Genomic DNA, 16,351 nt, shown 5'->3' with positions numbered 1-16,351 from the left:
TACAAACTATTGTACATTATTAACTAACGTAAATTATACCTTAAATTTTATACATTCTATGTATAGATGATTTAATATTTATATTTTTTTAATAAGTTAATAAAACTATTAAAATATTCTCTTCAGTTAAAACATTAGGCAATTAGTAAGGCTAATGGGGGTGTTGAGAGGGTATTTTTGGCTGTTTATAGATTTTGCGGACTACAATTAAAAATTTTAATATTTTCGAATGTGTTATTTAAATAACAATTTGAAATACGAACAAAGCACTATGTACTTGCTTTAGTTTCATTTAGCAAAATGTGATGAGAAATCTCTGTAACACGTTATAATACATTTGATTTCAAGTATAAAAATAATTTTCACCTAAAATATTTGCAAAACGTTAGTCATGAAATTCCTTAATCATTAAATAATAATCATACAATTGACGATTATTTTGGCCAAATATAGTATTTTATTTATCGGAAACAAAAAAATAATAATTGCATACATGATTTTTTATTATTAAATCCAGAAGAGGTCATCAGTTTTGATTGACGTGTGAAATAATTTACATTGGATTCATGATAATTTGTAATAATTTTTTTTATGGATTTCTAAAATTTGTTATGTCAAAATTTACTAACGTGTCAACAAACATCACGTACAAATAACATTTATTTATTCGTGATATAAACGAGACGGTAGGTACATATAAAAATTACCAATATTTACATTTAATGCTTTGATTGCTGCTCCATTACAAGCTGCTACTTCATTATGTAATAAACATTAACTAATTTGTTACTGTCGACACGATTGTAATAAAACTTAAGATAATGTTACTTTTTTATAATCTAATTTAAAAAAATATATTATTGTGCAAGAAGAATCCGTATCTTGTGAAAATTCCAGATTTCAGTGAATCATTGTTATATTTTTGGAATTGATTTCTTTATTCTTGTCACAAACAACTGCTAATTAGGCAATAATTCTTAATTGATCGAAAAATTATTATTATGGAACAGAGTATATTATAAGTTTTACTTCGACGATTTATATGTTATGATATCCATCCGCCAATTTGTGAATTCCACAATGTTGATTGAGTATAGCGAAATCATACAAATTTAAAGGTTACTTTCAAATTAATTTAAGCATTTTTTAAATATAATTTTCAATATCAGGCAGGATTACTACTCACTAATAAATTAGAAAGAAAACGTAGAGCGTGTTTTTAGTTGCACGAGGATTTAATTTATTTATTTCAATTTATTTAAAAAAATAATTTAATGTCTTAGGAAATAAAAATGCCGTGCACAGTTAACTTAAAAAAACCGTTGGAATTTAACAATTATTAAAGTACATGGGATCGTTCAGTATTCTCTAAAAATGTTATATATTTGATTTCCACTACTTTATGAAACTGTAAATACAAATAAAAAATGATTTACGTGTGAAATTTTGATAAAGCCAAAAACAGTTTTATGATAATGTATAAATTATACAAAACTATTCATTAGATTAATGAAAGAGGGATCAGCAAGGTTTTTAAAAAAAAATTGTTTTATAGTTTTTGAACATAAAGATGATTACAGACTCTGAAGTTGACCGAGAAGTATTGCTGTACAAATAAAATTTATATTTCCCCACTTTAAAATATGCACATTATTAAACCTCATTTGAGCCTATTCTAATAAAATATTTTCAACAATATAATATCCATTCACACATCAACAATTTCTAAAATATCTAATAATGCAGAATTGCATTTAGAAATTTAAAATCATAAACAGTGATGTTATGCAAGAGACGAAGGAATGTTTATTGCTGTTTTGTAAATGTTTACTTACGTTTGTTACTTCGAGGGACCATAATTATAACAAATATTAAATTATAACTACTAAATGTCATTTAATTTCATTAACAACAAATGACAATATGTGTTCAAATAAATATAACTATTTTGGCCTCAGTGAAAAAGATTTTGGCATACAAATAAAGACTCATTTTAAACTTAACTCAGACGACAGGGATATTCTATCTATGTCGATAGTCTATCAGTTAATTAACTATTTTAATGATGCCTGCGAAACATACTGCATTTACTAGCTTCCTTACTCTTATGTTCTAACTACATAATCTTATTTACAAACTATATATAATTGTTCAATCAATTGTAATTTATATCACCCTAGTGTTCGCTTCATAGAAATATGCGTTTTCGAACAATACAATGTCGTGAATGTTGATATTATTCGAGAAACTATACTGCAAGCACTTTAATACGGTCAGTCGACGCGCGACGTTTCCGAGAAACCGTCGTCCAAGAAGTTTGATAGGGATTGCGTCTGATGTCCCAGATGATGAGAACTCAACGAATCAAAATTAACGTTTTGCTCAACAAAATGATTGTGCACGGCGTGCGGGGGCTCGACGCGGAATTGTCCCACACTCCACGGATCACTTAAATTGTCGTTCAGTCTTCGAACACTAGATTCAAACGAAGGCAACTCGGTCCAAGGCCGCGGCGGCGGCGTGTTCAATGTCGGCGCGGAGGGAACGTTCTCGCTGCGACCGGACACGGTCGACGGCGGCTCTGCATTGAACGAAGGCGTACCCCACACTAAAGATTCTATCGTTGAAGTGGGAGTGACGGCTGTCTGATTAAACTTTTCAATTCCCCAGCTGTTATCTGGAAGCGGTATGTTATGTAATAAATCGGGAACTTTGGAAACGTTCCGTGCGTAAAGTTCAGCACTTCGTCCGCTCATCGAAGTGCGGGAGGTCGGACCTCTGTCGGGGCTCGGGAGGTGATAGTCCGGTCGCATCATTGGACTGTAATTACCGACGCCGGGGCTCTTTTTATTGCTGTAAACTGTATTATCTATGCTGGGTCTCGGCGAATACGGACTGTGATGCAGTCGATCTTGTCGCGACATAGGACTGTATTGTCCGGGGGTTTTGTTTGGATTATTTCTTAAGCTGTCAGCTTTCATACCTATGCCTGGATCCGGACTGGTGTGGGTCGACGGATGAGGAGAAAACGGTGCATGATGTTTGGGCATTGGGCTGTAGTTGCCCGTGTTCCAAGCTCCCGACTTGGGCAGATCTGGCTTGACTATTTGACTAGTGTCGGGACTGGGCTGTGCTGAGTACGGACTAGGTTGCGACGAGTACGGGCTGGGTTGTGCTGAGTAGGGACTCGGTTGAGTTGAATACGGACTAGGCTGGGCTGGACTCGGTTGAGCAGAGTATGGACTTCTTTGAGAGGAAAACTGATTGTCTTGTCTGGGCATAGGACTATAATTCCCGTAGTTCCAAGTGTTGGGATTCTTGATGTCCTGTTTAACACCCTGTACGTCAGGACTGCGTTTGTTTGTGTTCTCGAGGGACGTGGTGGGACTGCACTGTTCTATCATTTTGTTGTGCTTCATTTTACTACTGCTATCTATTCTATTGAGAGGACTCGCTTCCGACTTGTAGGTGGGAGTTGATTTGAAAGTGCCCAAATGCCACGAATTGTTCTTTATTGTCTCTGTCTGTACATCGGGGCTGTTCTGAACTTGACTGTCCGGTTTTGGCACGGGACTAAAGTGGGGACTACCAAAATCTGATTTCGATTCTGACCTCGGCGTGGACGAGGAATCGGGCCTAGACTGCGACATTGGACTCAAAAGTTTCGGAGTAACGTCTCTGGTGAATCTCCTTTCCTCTAGGACGGAAGTGGCAGAATCAATACTGTCTTTGCTTGTGAATAAATCACTCGTCTTACTATTTATGGTTTTACCATCAATAGAAGATTTAGAAATGAATTCTAGGGATGAAGAAAGTTTTTCACTTAAGCCGACGTCGGAGAGACTTTTGGGTTCTTGGAAATGGAAAGATTTACTTTCGCTTTCATTTAGAGAATTTGAATCAATCTTAGTATCAGAGGCAGATGTGAGATCACCGCCTGTTTCCTTCGCATCAGTATCAGACTTTGAATCTGGTTGAGTCTTTTTTGTTCCTTTTTTTGGTGTCGTGGTTTCAACGTCTTTCTCTTCTTTCGCTTTTATTTTGACGGGATCGAAGCTATCTTTGAGATCTTGCAGTTCTTTTCCCGCATACGACCGTTTCATCCCCCTAGGTAAGGCTCGACAGGAACTGAGGTTCAAGTATTCTAAGTGCGGACACCTGAGCAGAACTTTCTTCACCGGTTCCAATGAGACAGAAGAACCGCACAGATTTAGTATTCTAAAACAAATATTTCATTATTTAATACTCAACCGAGTTCATCAAATTCACTGATAAATAAATGTCTAGATACTTAGTTATAAACTAATCAAGTTTTTCTAGAATAATTCTCACTACTTCCCTATCATCTACAGTGGTTATTTATAATATAAATTAGTTCCGGTTTGAAGGGTGGATGGTCGTTACACCATTGCCACTGAAACTTCGACCTTATGTCTAAAGACGTTAGACATTAGACTCTCTCCTGTGTGGGCTTATGGGCTGCATGGACTTTAGTGATCGTTTAGCATCAAAAATGAACCGTGAAAATCACGTGTTCTTCGGATAATATGATTTATAACATACAGAAATGGGAGTTCACCTCACAGAGGTTGGTTGTAAAAAATTAGATTTTATAGTTAGATCACCACCTCCCATATCGTATCGTCATAGGATATGTGATAATTATAGGGCTACGATTGCGTTAGCAAATTGGTGTAATAAATTTTTCGCGACTATCAAATATTCAAAAATATAGAAACTAATCATTTGTTGCCTGTTATATAAACGTTATATCGAAATTTGTTTTTCAAAATCACTACATAGTATAAAACAGTCGCTTTCTCTGTTCCTATAACCCTATGTATGCTTAAATCTTTAAAACTACGCAACGGATTTTGATGCGTTTTTTTTAATAGATAAGAGTGATTGAAGAGGATGTTTTAGAAATAGTGGAGAAATCAATAATAAATTACAGTTTCCGAAGCGAAGCGAGGGCGGGTCACTAGTGTTGTTTATAGAAACTTCAGACAAAAGGTTTTTTTAATTTATTTCTTAAGTGGTTGGACGAGCTCACAGTCCACCTGGTGTTAAGTGGTTACTGGTGCCCATAGACATCTGCAACGTAAATGCGCCACCCACCTTGAGATACAAGTTCTAAGATCTCAGTATAGTTACAACGGCTGCCCCACCCTTCAAACCGAAACGCATTACGGCAGAAATAGGCGGGGTGGTGGTACCTACCCGCGCGGACTCACAAGAGGTCCTACCACCAGTAAAGGTACCAGATAGACGATAAACAGCTATAGGTGAAGACGAACCTCAGTTTGCTGGTGGTGGAATCAGCGAGCGCGGAGACGGCGTCGTCCAGCACCCGCGCTGCCGACGCCCACGACAGGTCCAGCTCCAGCAGGCTGTGCGACCACTTCTCGCAGATCAACTCCAGACAAGCGTTACTTTGCCTCGTCACGTTACAGCCTGATACGAATTACGTTCGGTCCATTAAAAGGTAGGCATCGGATTACTTTTTATAATAAAATACAGTTAGTAACAATGTGATGAAATTTTATATTAAACAAAAGATCTTTAAGTATTATAAACTGTCTACTGTCGTCGCGTGCAACCTCTTTGAGAGGACATAAGAACTACAACGACTAGACATAGACACAGACTAAGACAGACACTTGACAAGAATTCAAAAATAAAGAGTGAAATGGAACGAGGGCATACGTGCTAGCAGCAGGCAGTACATTTTTTGACTTCCTTAAAGACGGACACAAATGAGACGACAAAGAATGAATTGACCGTTCTCATATGAACTGTATGCGCGCGAGTTCATGTCCATCGGGGCCAGAGGCGACGCGCGGGGGACAGCTCGCCCCACCTTCACCCACCTCCCCGCATTTGTCTGACGTCGAGTGTTGTCCTTGACGGTTGTGACGCGCGCTTATCGATATCGAAAATTTACGCTAACGCTATTGTGTTATTTAACCATGACTACTCCGCTTCCAACAAGTTCAGATAGAAAAAACCTACTAAAAAAGTGTGTGTGTCCGCTCCGACGCACGACTGGAGTTTACTGGATATAAAAAATTAAACGAAACAATACGAGAAATAGTTCTATATTACGACAACACGATACACTACAGATTATTAACAAATTAACGAGACACAAAACAAACGACTAACAAATATATGAAAATACAATAATGAGAGAAACGCGCGATCAGTACGAGGCTTTGTGGCGGACTGCCGGCGCAGCAGCCCGGCGTCACCTGCGATAACGCGGCCGCGCGTTGGCTCCTGATTGGCGCGCGCACGCATCACGCAATCAGGAGCCAATCAGGCGCATAACGCATTTCGTGTGACATGCTAGTACGATTTTGATTGGCGCGCGCACGCATCACGCAATCAGGAGCCAATCAGGCGCATAACGCATTTCGTGTGACATGCTAGTACGATTTTGATTGGCGCGCGCACGCATCACGCAATCAGGAGCCAATCAGGCGCATAACGCATTTCGTGTGACATGCTAGTACGATTTTGGTCCCCATAATTTTCATACCCCGGGCCTATATATGTAAATCGATTCTAAAGGAGTAAACTCCAAAAAGATACATACTGATTCCGACTCTGATCTGTCGGTTGTCTTTTCATTTGATAGTGATTGAATTGGAATTTAAAATATATTTTTCTCTATTAGAAATAAACAAATAATTACTTATCACAATTATTTTATTTTATAAATTGCAAAGCCTTACCTTAAGTTATATTAAACCAAATCGACAGCTGTTGACTAAATTGGTACTTATTATCGAAATTACCATCATTAACTAGGTCACAGCACTACCACGTTCTTCAGGATGGACATGAACTCGCGCGCCTACTGTAGTCATCGGAATACTTTTTATAATAAATTACAGTCAGTAACAATATAATTTAATACAAAGGATCTTTAATTGTTTAAAACTGTTTTTTAAACTGCAACCGTGACATGTTGTATTCATGGGTTCGAACAAAGTCAGAAAAAACTGGTTACAATTAAGCTGACCTCCAAGGAAGAGATGCTGCAGGTCCCAGGCAGGCACGCGCACGAGGCCGGAGTCGGACAGTCGCTGCAGGCCGCGCAGGTCCAGCAGCCGCAGCCGCGTGGCGCCGCGCACCAGCCGGCTCAGCGCGTCGTCCCCCAGCCGGTACTCGCCCACCGCCACGCGCTCCGCCGCCGCCTCGCCCGCCACCGACAGCTCCTCCAACTGCGTCCAGCCGTCCGTCTCCATCTGTGTCGTGCCAACACGTGTCTATACTATCGCGTCTATACTTCTTTCTTTCACTGGTGGTAGGACCTCATGTGAGCCCGCACGGGTCTACCCTATGCGCCTATTCTGCGAGTGTGAGGATTATGAGCAATATTCCAGCTCATCCAGGAAGTTACCCACTCTTTTAGAGTCTGACCGCCCCAAGGAGCGACCTCGATAATGTATCATGTCCAGTATACAACAACTACCGTGCACTTTTTTACTGGTGGTAGGACGACTTGTGAGTCCGCACGGTAGGTGCCACCACCCCGCCTATAACTGCCGTAAAGCAGTAATGCGTTTCGGTTTGAAGGGTGGGGCCGCCGTAGTAACTATACTTGAGCTCTTAGAACTTATATTTCAAGGTGGGTGTCGCATTTACGTCGTAGATGTCTATGGGCTCCAGTAACCACTTAACACTAGGTGGGCTGTGAGCTCGTCCACCCATCTAAGCAAAAAAAAAAAAAAAAAATACAACTATCCGACCTGGCAGACTTCGTAGTGCCTCAATCGATAAATAAAACACCTAAACTTTTCTATAAAATAAACATAAAACAAACAAAAGGCAAAGGAAAAACGAAATTGTTATTTTTTTATTTAATTCCGAGCATTTTCATATGTATCTACCTTTTAAACCTTTTCTGGACTTCCGCAAATACTTCGAGACCAAAATTAGCCAAATCGGTCCAGCCGTTCTCGAGTTTTAGTGAGACTAACGAACAGCAATTCATTTTTATATATATAGATAGAAGATAGATAGATTACTTGTGGTCCTCCGGTAGTCGGAACTCGACTATAATTAATTGAAATTATAAGTTTGCACACGATTATGATATCGTCTTCTCGCATTATAACTGTGTTTTAAAGGTTTAAAACATATGATATTTTTAATATTAATCATCTTTGCAACTATTTTTTAGTTTTTACCAGTTACAATATCTGTCTTTTAAAGTAAGATAAAATTACATATTAATTTTGTTAACAGTAGTCAAAATAACTAAACTACGCTCTTTTGACAGTATTTATGAGAAAAATACTGGTGATACCAAATGATTCTGAATATTAACTCAATTTCGAATATTTTTGGAAATTGTACACTTTTAATACGAAAACACACAGCCCTCGTTTCCTTATTAAAATTCTTAATAATACACTATATTTAGTATAGAATATTATAGGAGACGCAATAAATTATCGCGAACCTGTTGTGACGTTGTCGCGGACGCCAAAATCAGTTGCGCGTTGGCCGCTCTGAAGACTCTCATCTTTGGGCAGCCCTTCTGCAGGGCTTCGAGGGGCACGGCCGCCGGGTGCGTCGTGGCCTGAGCTCCGGATATGTCCAACACTTCCAGATTCTTACAGTGCGCCTATAATTATTATTAAAACTATAGATTTGACGACGAAGGAAGGAAGATCTTTCGCCGAGCGGGTGATGTTGCTCAGTAGACCAACGCGACGCGGACGGTCCAAATGTTTTTTTTTTCCTACCTAGCTAAGACCCTTGAGAGGCTATTTCAGCGTAACCTTAACTAGTAGGTGAGCTCACGGGGCTCAAACTTGGCGACCGACAAGGTGACGAATTAATGTTAGGAACGTAAACTTACCGCAACAGAGGAAAGTATCTGAGACAAGGCTGTGAACTTGTTGTTCGCCAGAGTGAGATGCGTGAGTCGCTCGCCGAAGTTTTCACACACACGTGCCATCGAAGCCGCCGTAAGACACGAACCCGAGCCGCCGGTTTCGGACTGCAATTAATTATTGTAAATTTATTTATTTACTAGCGACCCGCCCTCGCTTCGCTTCGGAAACTGTAATTTATTATTGGTTTCTCCACTATTTAATGGATGTTATTATACATATAAACCTTCCTCTTTAATCACTCTATCTATTAAAAAAAACCGCATCAAAATCCGTTGCGTAGTTTTAAAGATTTAAGCATACATAGGGACGGACAGATATAGAGACAGAAAAAGCGACTTTGTTTTATACTATGTAGTGATTAATAGCTTAATAGTTACGTCATCTCACGTTTTACGGGCTCGGTCGATGTCAAAACGAGAAATATAAATATCCAGTGATTGCAGTTAAAAGTGATGGCGACTTGGAAATTTTGTATATTTAACAAAAAAAATCTTATTAATGAAAATAGCTTTATATCGTCGTTGTCAAACCAAAATCTGTTATGTAGACTTTTTGAGATTTTTACTCTTTGACCTTTTTGTATAGTTCACAGTCCTATCTACCGTAAAAAAAAAACTGTTATGTATCTGTAGCTTTAATATTTACCTATAGCTTTCATTTGTTCTTAAAAATAGTTGTTCTTGATAGTTCTTAAAAATTCACCTTCATATAAAATTTTATACGAAAATGTTTTTACTCGTTAATTCTAAATAGAGTTTTTGCACATAGCAGATTTTGGTTTGACAGCGAAGATATGTATTTATGTCGATTTATGCTCAAAGCTAATTTACATTTTGAGCAGATTTAAATTAAATTTTTTAATTAAAAACAAAAAATAAATAAATAGAAAATTAATTTTAATAACAATCTCACCGCATATGATAGATCCAATCTTTGTAAATTTGGTAAGGATCTAAGTATTTCGTACAGTTGTTCGGCTGTTATTCGACTCCAGCCTGCCACGCTGAGCTCGGTCAGGTTCGGGCAGCATTCCGCCACGCTCGTCAACACCCAGCCTATGTTGCAGACCTTCCATTGAGCTGTGAACAAGTAAACAAATAAATAAATATTTACTAACAGTCACGCCACGTTAACTGGTCCCGTGATAAGTTCGTAAAGAACTTGTATTACAGGTACCAGATAACGGAAATAAATATAAGATTTTTATTATACACATACACATATTTAATATACATCCATAACCCTGGAATAGACATTTATCTTTATCATAGAAATATCTTCCCTTGGCGGGATTCGAACCCGCGACCCCCTTGTGTAGTGACCATGTCACTTACCACTACACCAGACGGCCGTTGAAATGTTTCTGTAATATCCATTAAGCAGGCGATTGCATGCAGCAGAGATGCGAATGTTGCGATCGATGTGTGGAGTAACGAGAATGGATAGAATACGAAATGAATATGTTAGAGGAAGTCTGAAAGTGGCACCTGTGACAGAGAAGCTGAGAAGTGCGCTTTTGGGATGGTATGGACATGTGATGAGACGAAATGAAAATGAGGTTGGTAAGAGAGTGTTAACTATGAATTTGGAAGGATATAGAGGAAGAGGTAGACCTAAGAAGAAATTGATGGATTGCGTGAAAGACGATATCAGTGAGGTAGTGAGCGAATAAATGGTATATGATAGAAGAGTATGGCTCTGGAAAAAACATGTTGCGCCGACCCCAGGTGACTGGGAGAAGGGCAGAATAATGATGATGGTGATCCATTAAGCCTACTACGGACTACAATAATATGGCCACTACTACAGATTGTAGGCGTTATTGAATATCAAAAAGTAACTTTCATAGATAAATGCAGGATTTAGTGCCGTTCAGTATTCAATATAATACATTTGGGTCCATGTTTCGTTTTCGGATGAATATAACAGATCAACATTACAAATAATTTATTATATATTTGTTAAAACAAATCAAGGTTTATTTCGACTTAAAATACTCACCAATATTTAAGCTTTGACATTGAGATAAACGATTTTCGAGGAGCCAGACCAGTTTGTAATCTGTTTTACATTTCTCGATCGTGTATTGCGCAAGATCAACGCTCTTCCACAGATCTGGTGTGCAACTAACGCTGTGCCATAATTTACAAACTCTACCTAATCTGAAATTAAAACAAAATATTATATATTTTTATGCAATATTATTACATGTTAAAAAATTCGTTATTTATGTTATGATGACGGCTATTATTTAATATAGAATACCTTATTACAGATGGTAACGTGCCGAGTGAAGAGATCACATAATCAAATATCTTCAAAAGCACTTCACGAGGCATTGACATTCCCCATGGACTTTGTGGTCCTGTGTCTTTATTTTGCACCACACTTATTCTATTTCTTTCAGTCTTTTCTTTTTTTTCTGGAAGCATAGTAAGCATTATCAACGTCTAGATTTATAGTCCGGTGATTTAAAAACAAAAAGCGGTGCCCCTGGCATAGCTGACGTCCACGAGCGACGGTAACCACTTACCATCAGTTGGGCGGTATGCTCGTCTGCCTACAAAGGGAATAATAAACTGAATTTCATTATTCATCTGCTAATTATTAACGTAAAAATTTAGGGTTTAATATCATTTTTACTATTTTCAATTTCTGATTTCCGAAATTTCGAATACCGTTTTAACGACTAAGTTTTAATTGTGCCAACGAATCACGAAAACCGATTAATTTACTCTTTATTTGCATGCAAGGAATAATTTCCTACAATTCATGTAATGGAATTATATAGATCGAAATCATGTAGCTTGCCCGAGACTTACACTTAGTATTTACTTGTTAGTTTAGTAAAAAACAAGTGACCGCAAATCAGGCGCGTATGCTGGAATTTCCATTTACCGAAAAAAAAGGAAAATGTAATAATATACACACATATATTTTCCATAGCGATTTTGTAGTTATCATATTATAAATCACATTAACTACCATCACTATTTGTTTTCGGAAACTATTACAAAACATCCGGTACATATACAAAATATTTAGGTAATTATTACGTAATAATATTTTTTACAAAAACTGATAGTTCCGATATTCATTAATACGTATACACATTACGTAATACATTCGAAGCAACACTTTCTCTATGTTGACTAATTAAAATGTTATTCATATAGTTCCTTACTTTTATTGGTGTTAGATTTACGAGTCTTGGGAGTTTTAGGACGTGGATGCCGGGGTTTCGGTGCGGCGACACTCATGGCTGCTGCGGTATCACCGCGTGAAGGATCGTATTCTTCACCGGAGCTCTCACTGGCAACCGGTGAAATAGTTCGCCTCTTTTTAGACTTTCTCTGGCTAACGTCTAAGACCGGGACGGGAACTGGTGTAATTTTCTGGAATATTAATGTTAATTTTAATTTTATTAATCTTAAATGTTGAGATCTTTCTTAGTCTTTTTTTTTATTAGATTGATGTATGGACGAGTTCACAGCCCACCTAGTATTAAGTGGTTACCGGAGCCCATAGACATCTATAGCGTAAATGCCGCTACCCACCTTGAGATGCGAGTTCTAAGATCTCAGTATAATTACAACGGCTGCCCCGCCCTTCAAATCGAAACGCATTACTGCTTCAGGGCTGAAATAGGCAGGGTGGTGGTACCTACCCGTGCGGACTCACAAGAGGTCCTACCACCAGTAATTACGCAAATTATCATTTTGCAGGTTTGATTTTTATTACACGATGCTATACCTTCACTGTGGAAGTGAATCGTGAACATTTGTTAAGTACGTATTTCATTAGAAAAATTGTTACCCGCCTGCGGGATCTGAACACCGCTAGGCTAGATACGAATGCACCGGACGTCTTGTCCTTTAGGCCACGACAATTTTAATATTATTACAATATAATCGTATTGACTAACGAAAGTGCAGAAGAAACGTTTATTAAGCTATGAACAGAATCCGAAACCTAGTAAAAACTTGAATCAGTAGTTGAAACTGTTTGCCATCAGGTGTATTGCATGATTTTCAACCTTATTTAATATATGAAAGCTGGAAAAAACCTTAATGAGACTATACGTGTTTTCAAGGCATTGCAAATTTTACAATATTTTAGTAAAATTTAAAACTAGGTTTACTGAGTTAAAGATACAGGTACCATGATGGAATATCTCCACCATACTATTAAGAAACCATCAAAACAAGGTTTCTCTATTATCCATCTATAATATATTCCTATTCAGTATAATCCTATTCATTATTATTTAAAACTACCTTTTAGATTCTTGTATACATTTATTAAATTATGTTAATTTATATTTTAAAACACTTGATTCAACAAAGTATAATTGTTGAAATTACACATTCAACTATTGTAAATTATATACATTTAAACAAATACCAACAAATAATAAATGTAAATATTTCTATGGGATACATGTTTCATTAATTTAAGTCTAAGTGAACAGAAGGACCCTGGTGAAAAATAGATCTTGCAACCCACAGGGACATATGAGAAATTCACACATTGAATCATAAGAAATCAATTTCAGAGAATTAATTTTGGTAACAATATTTAAAATGGAAGGCACAACTGTCTTACTGCAGAAAGAGACAGGATGGTAAATTATGCATCTCCATAGCATGGGCAATATTGAAGTGAAAGTTGCTTATGAATAATAGTTTAGAAAAACAGTTCCATTATTTATGTATTTTTAATTAAGTAATCAGACTTGAGTGTCTGTGAGTTTTATTTATAGGAGTTGAAGTTCCCTTGCACAATCAAATTTGGAATGGGAAGATCCACAAGAGAATGATAGTAATTGACATAGCTTAGGATTATAAGGTTGGTATAGCATTGGGAAATGCTTGCAGAACAGAACCAAAAAACCTTTCATGATGGTAGATGCAGAGTGGATAGGTCTCCTACCAGGTAAACAAGCAACCTGTTGAAGGCTGCAGGAATCTTCTGGATATAGGCAGCTCAGGATTGTTTATTGTTGCAAAACCTTTAGGGAGCCTATATCCATAGGGAGCTGTACATTTATGTGGTGTTGATGATGATGATTATGGTATTATAAATGACAATATTACCTTAGAAGTTGAACTAGAACCTGATTATGAAACAAGATGACTCAGATTTTAATTTTATACATAATGTGCATGTAATACATTTACTTATTTGCTTAAGTTTCATTATATTGTTTGAGTTGAGCTTAGGATACATGGTGTAATATCTTCCACCCTATCTTTCACACAGTTTGATAATTGAATTGAATGAATGATAATTAAATACTGAGAAAACGTTATTAAGTTATAATAATATGTCAAGTAATTTGACTCCTAATTCAAAGTCTAAAATCAAATAATAAAATACCTCTTTATTTACCAAATCATACCAATTTAATCAATTGTGTTTTTTTATTGTTAACTGTATTATAAGTAAATATTGAGTGGCTAATTACTTGATATGTGATGATAATATCATGATTTGGTATAGTATAGAGTAAAACCATATAGATATAGTCAACTATTTATGAGTGAAAGTCAGATACTAGTGCATGTGACAACCTGTTTTGTTTCTAGGCTGGTGGTACAATATTTTGAGAGACAAAACTTTTAGGTACCACCATCCTACCTATTTCTTCCTTAAAGTTGAAGTACAGCTGATATATTATACAAAAAACCTTTGGTCTTATGTTGGGTGGAGGCATTCATATTCTGATGTCTGACCTGCAGTAACCATTTAACACCAGTTAGGCATTAGGAACTTGTTTACCTGTCTAACCATAAAAAAAATTCATAGATACAAAAATATTTAATATGTTTATTTTCAGTTAAATTATTTAACTAATACTTACAGGTTCATGTAAACTTGTTCTTCGTATTTTAATTTTAATAGAATTTGTATCTATAATTTGGCTTTGATAAGTGGTAGTTGACTCTGTCTTCCTTGCTTTCTTTTTACTTCGTGAACAAATATTTAACATTGAGCGGGGTTTGCCACTACAAGGTGTGATTGCATGAGTTCTTCTTTCTTTTGAATCTTTTTTACTCTTCTTGGTAGATAATTGACTAAGTTCATGACTATATGGTTTGCCACTTTGACGCTGCATACATATTACTGATGGTAACTTAACACTGCACTTGAGCACTTCATCGTCTGAACTTTCTTCTTGTTCAAGCACTTCTTCCACATCTTCCTCCTCCTCCTCAACTCGTTGTTCTTCCTCTGCATCTTGCATTTCTTCATCATAATCCCGATACTTACTACTACTCACTAAGCTTAAGTTTTTTCCACTAATAATTTGCACTGTATTGTTCATTGAACGAGTTCTATGTCGGTGTTTTTTACGTTTACTTTCTGTGGGTAGATACCCATTAAGAGTGGTATGTTTAGTATCTCGCCGGGAACGCTGCTTGTGTTTCTTATGGCGGGTTCTAGGAGGCGGCTGGACCCCATTGGCCTGAACCTTTTTATTGGCAATTTCGTCAATGCTTTGCTCGAAATCAGTCTCAAGCTTCACGCCAGATGCTGATTCATCAGTTTCTATTTCGTCTAAATCGTCCTTGGAAGAAGCTCCTAGTTTTGGAACCCTCACATCAGGGAACAGATCTTTACGGACGGTGAGCCTTGCGGACTCGTAGCCGCCATTCACGGGGCTTGACCGACCAGACATGCCGCCCGCCTCCCGTCGCCCTGACGTACTACTTCTACAATCCACTCACCTGTCCCGAGGTAAACAATCAATTTGACACATCACATTTTCACCTTTGAGTACGAACAAAACACAGATCAAGATTGAGGAAGTGAATACGTTGAATTCTACTGACAAGTAACTAGGGTGAACATTATCAAATCTTTAATTTACACTTTTTGTCTGTCCCAAACATCTTTTTCTCTTCACATATTCGCATTTTAGGTCATCCATGTTCATGTAACGTTGTGATTGCGAAAAACAAAGTACAGATCATTTTCGCGGACACGGAGACTTGATTTGATGGTTTAGAAACGCAAAAGGTACATTATTTAGAACCACAATCATAATACACAGATATTTTTAATTATTTTGTTCACGATCAGTTGATGAAAACTGTTGACCTTGTTTAGAAGCTTATTATGTTTCAAATTTTAATCAACAGATGCAGACATTGTCACAAAAAAACTTTAGTTCATTTGTATGCAATAATCTTGTAAAAGCGTTATCTTCAATACTTTTACATGAAACCCTTAAGCTCACAAAAGGTTTCTATTAAGCTATAGTATACTTTAGTCAACGTAACCTAGTGTAATTTATATAATTTCATTTTAATATGGTAAAAATAATGAAATCAAATCAAAACGGGAATACATTGCCACGACATTCAACTTTTGTTCTGATTTGTACTACATTACAAACATAATGTAATACAATGAAATGTCAAATACTGTGGTGT

General features: G+C 37.1%; 1 protein-coding gene across 1 annotated transcript; it reads right to left on the bottom strand.

The window, feature by feature from the left end:
• Window positions 1-437: 437 nt before the first annotated feature.
• Window positions 438-16,301, bottom strand: Fbl6 (F-box and leucine-rich repeat protein 6). Its single transcript, XM_028182886.2, has 10 exons — window positions 14,776-16,301; window positions 12,097-12,307; window positions 11,178-11,334; window positions 10,914-11,074; window positions 9,825-9,991; window positions 8,876-9,016; window positions 8,474-8,638; window positions 7,028-7,253; window positions 5,298-5,454; window positions 438-4,218 (listed from the first exon to the last, which is right to left on the bottom strand). Exons 1-10 carry the CDS (start codon window positions 15,592-15,594, stop codon window positions 2,274-2,276), a joined length of 4,149 nt encoding a protein of 1,382 aa, XP_028038687.2. The 5' UTR covers window positions 15,595-16,301; the 3' UTR covers window positions 438-2,273.
• Between the last annotated feature and the right edge of the window lie 50 nt (window positions 16,302-16,351).

This window comes from Bombyx mandarina, chromosome 15 (genome assembly GCF_030267445.1).
Source record: "Bombyx mandarina strain Sakado chromosome 15, ASM3026744v2".
Taxonomy (NCBI): Eukaryota; Metazoa; Arthropoda; class Insecta; order Lepidoptera; family Bombycidae; genus Bombyx; species Bombyx mandarina.
The sequence above is the reverse complement of the archived record's forward strand: the minus strand, read 5'-3'. Positions and strand labels throughout refer to the sequence as shown.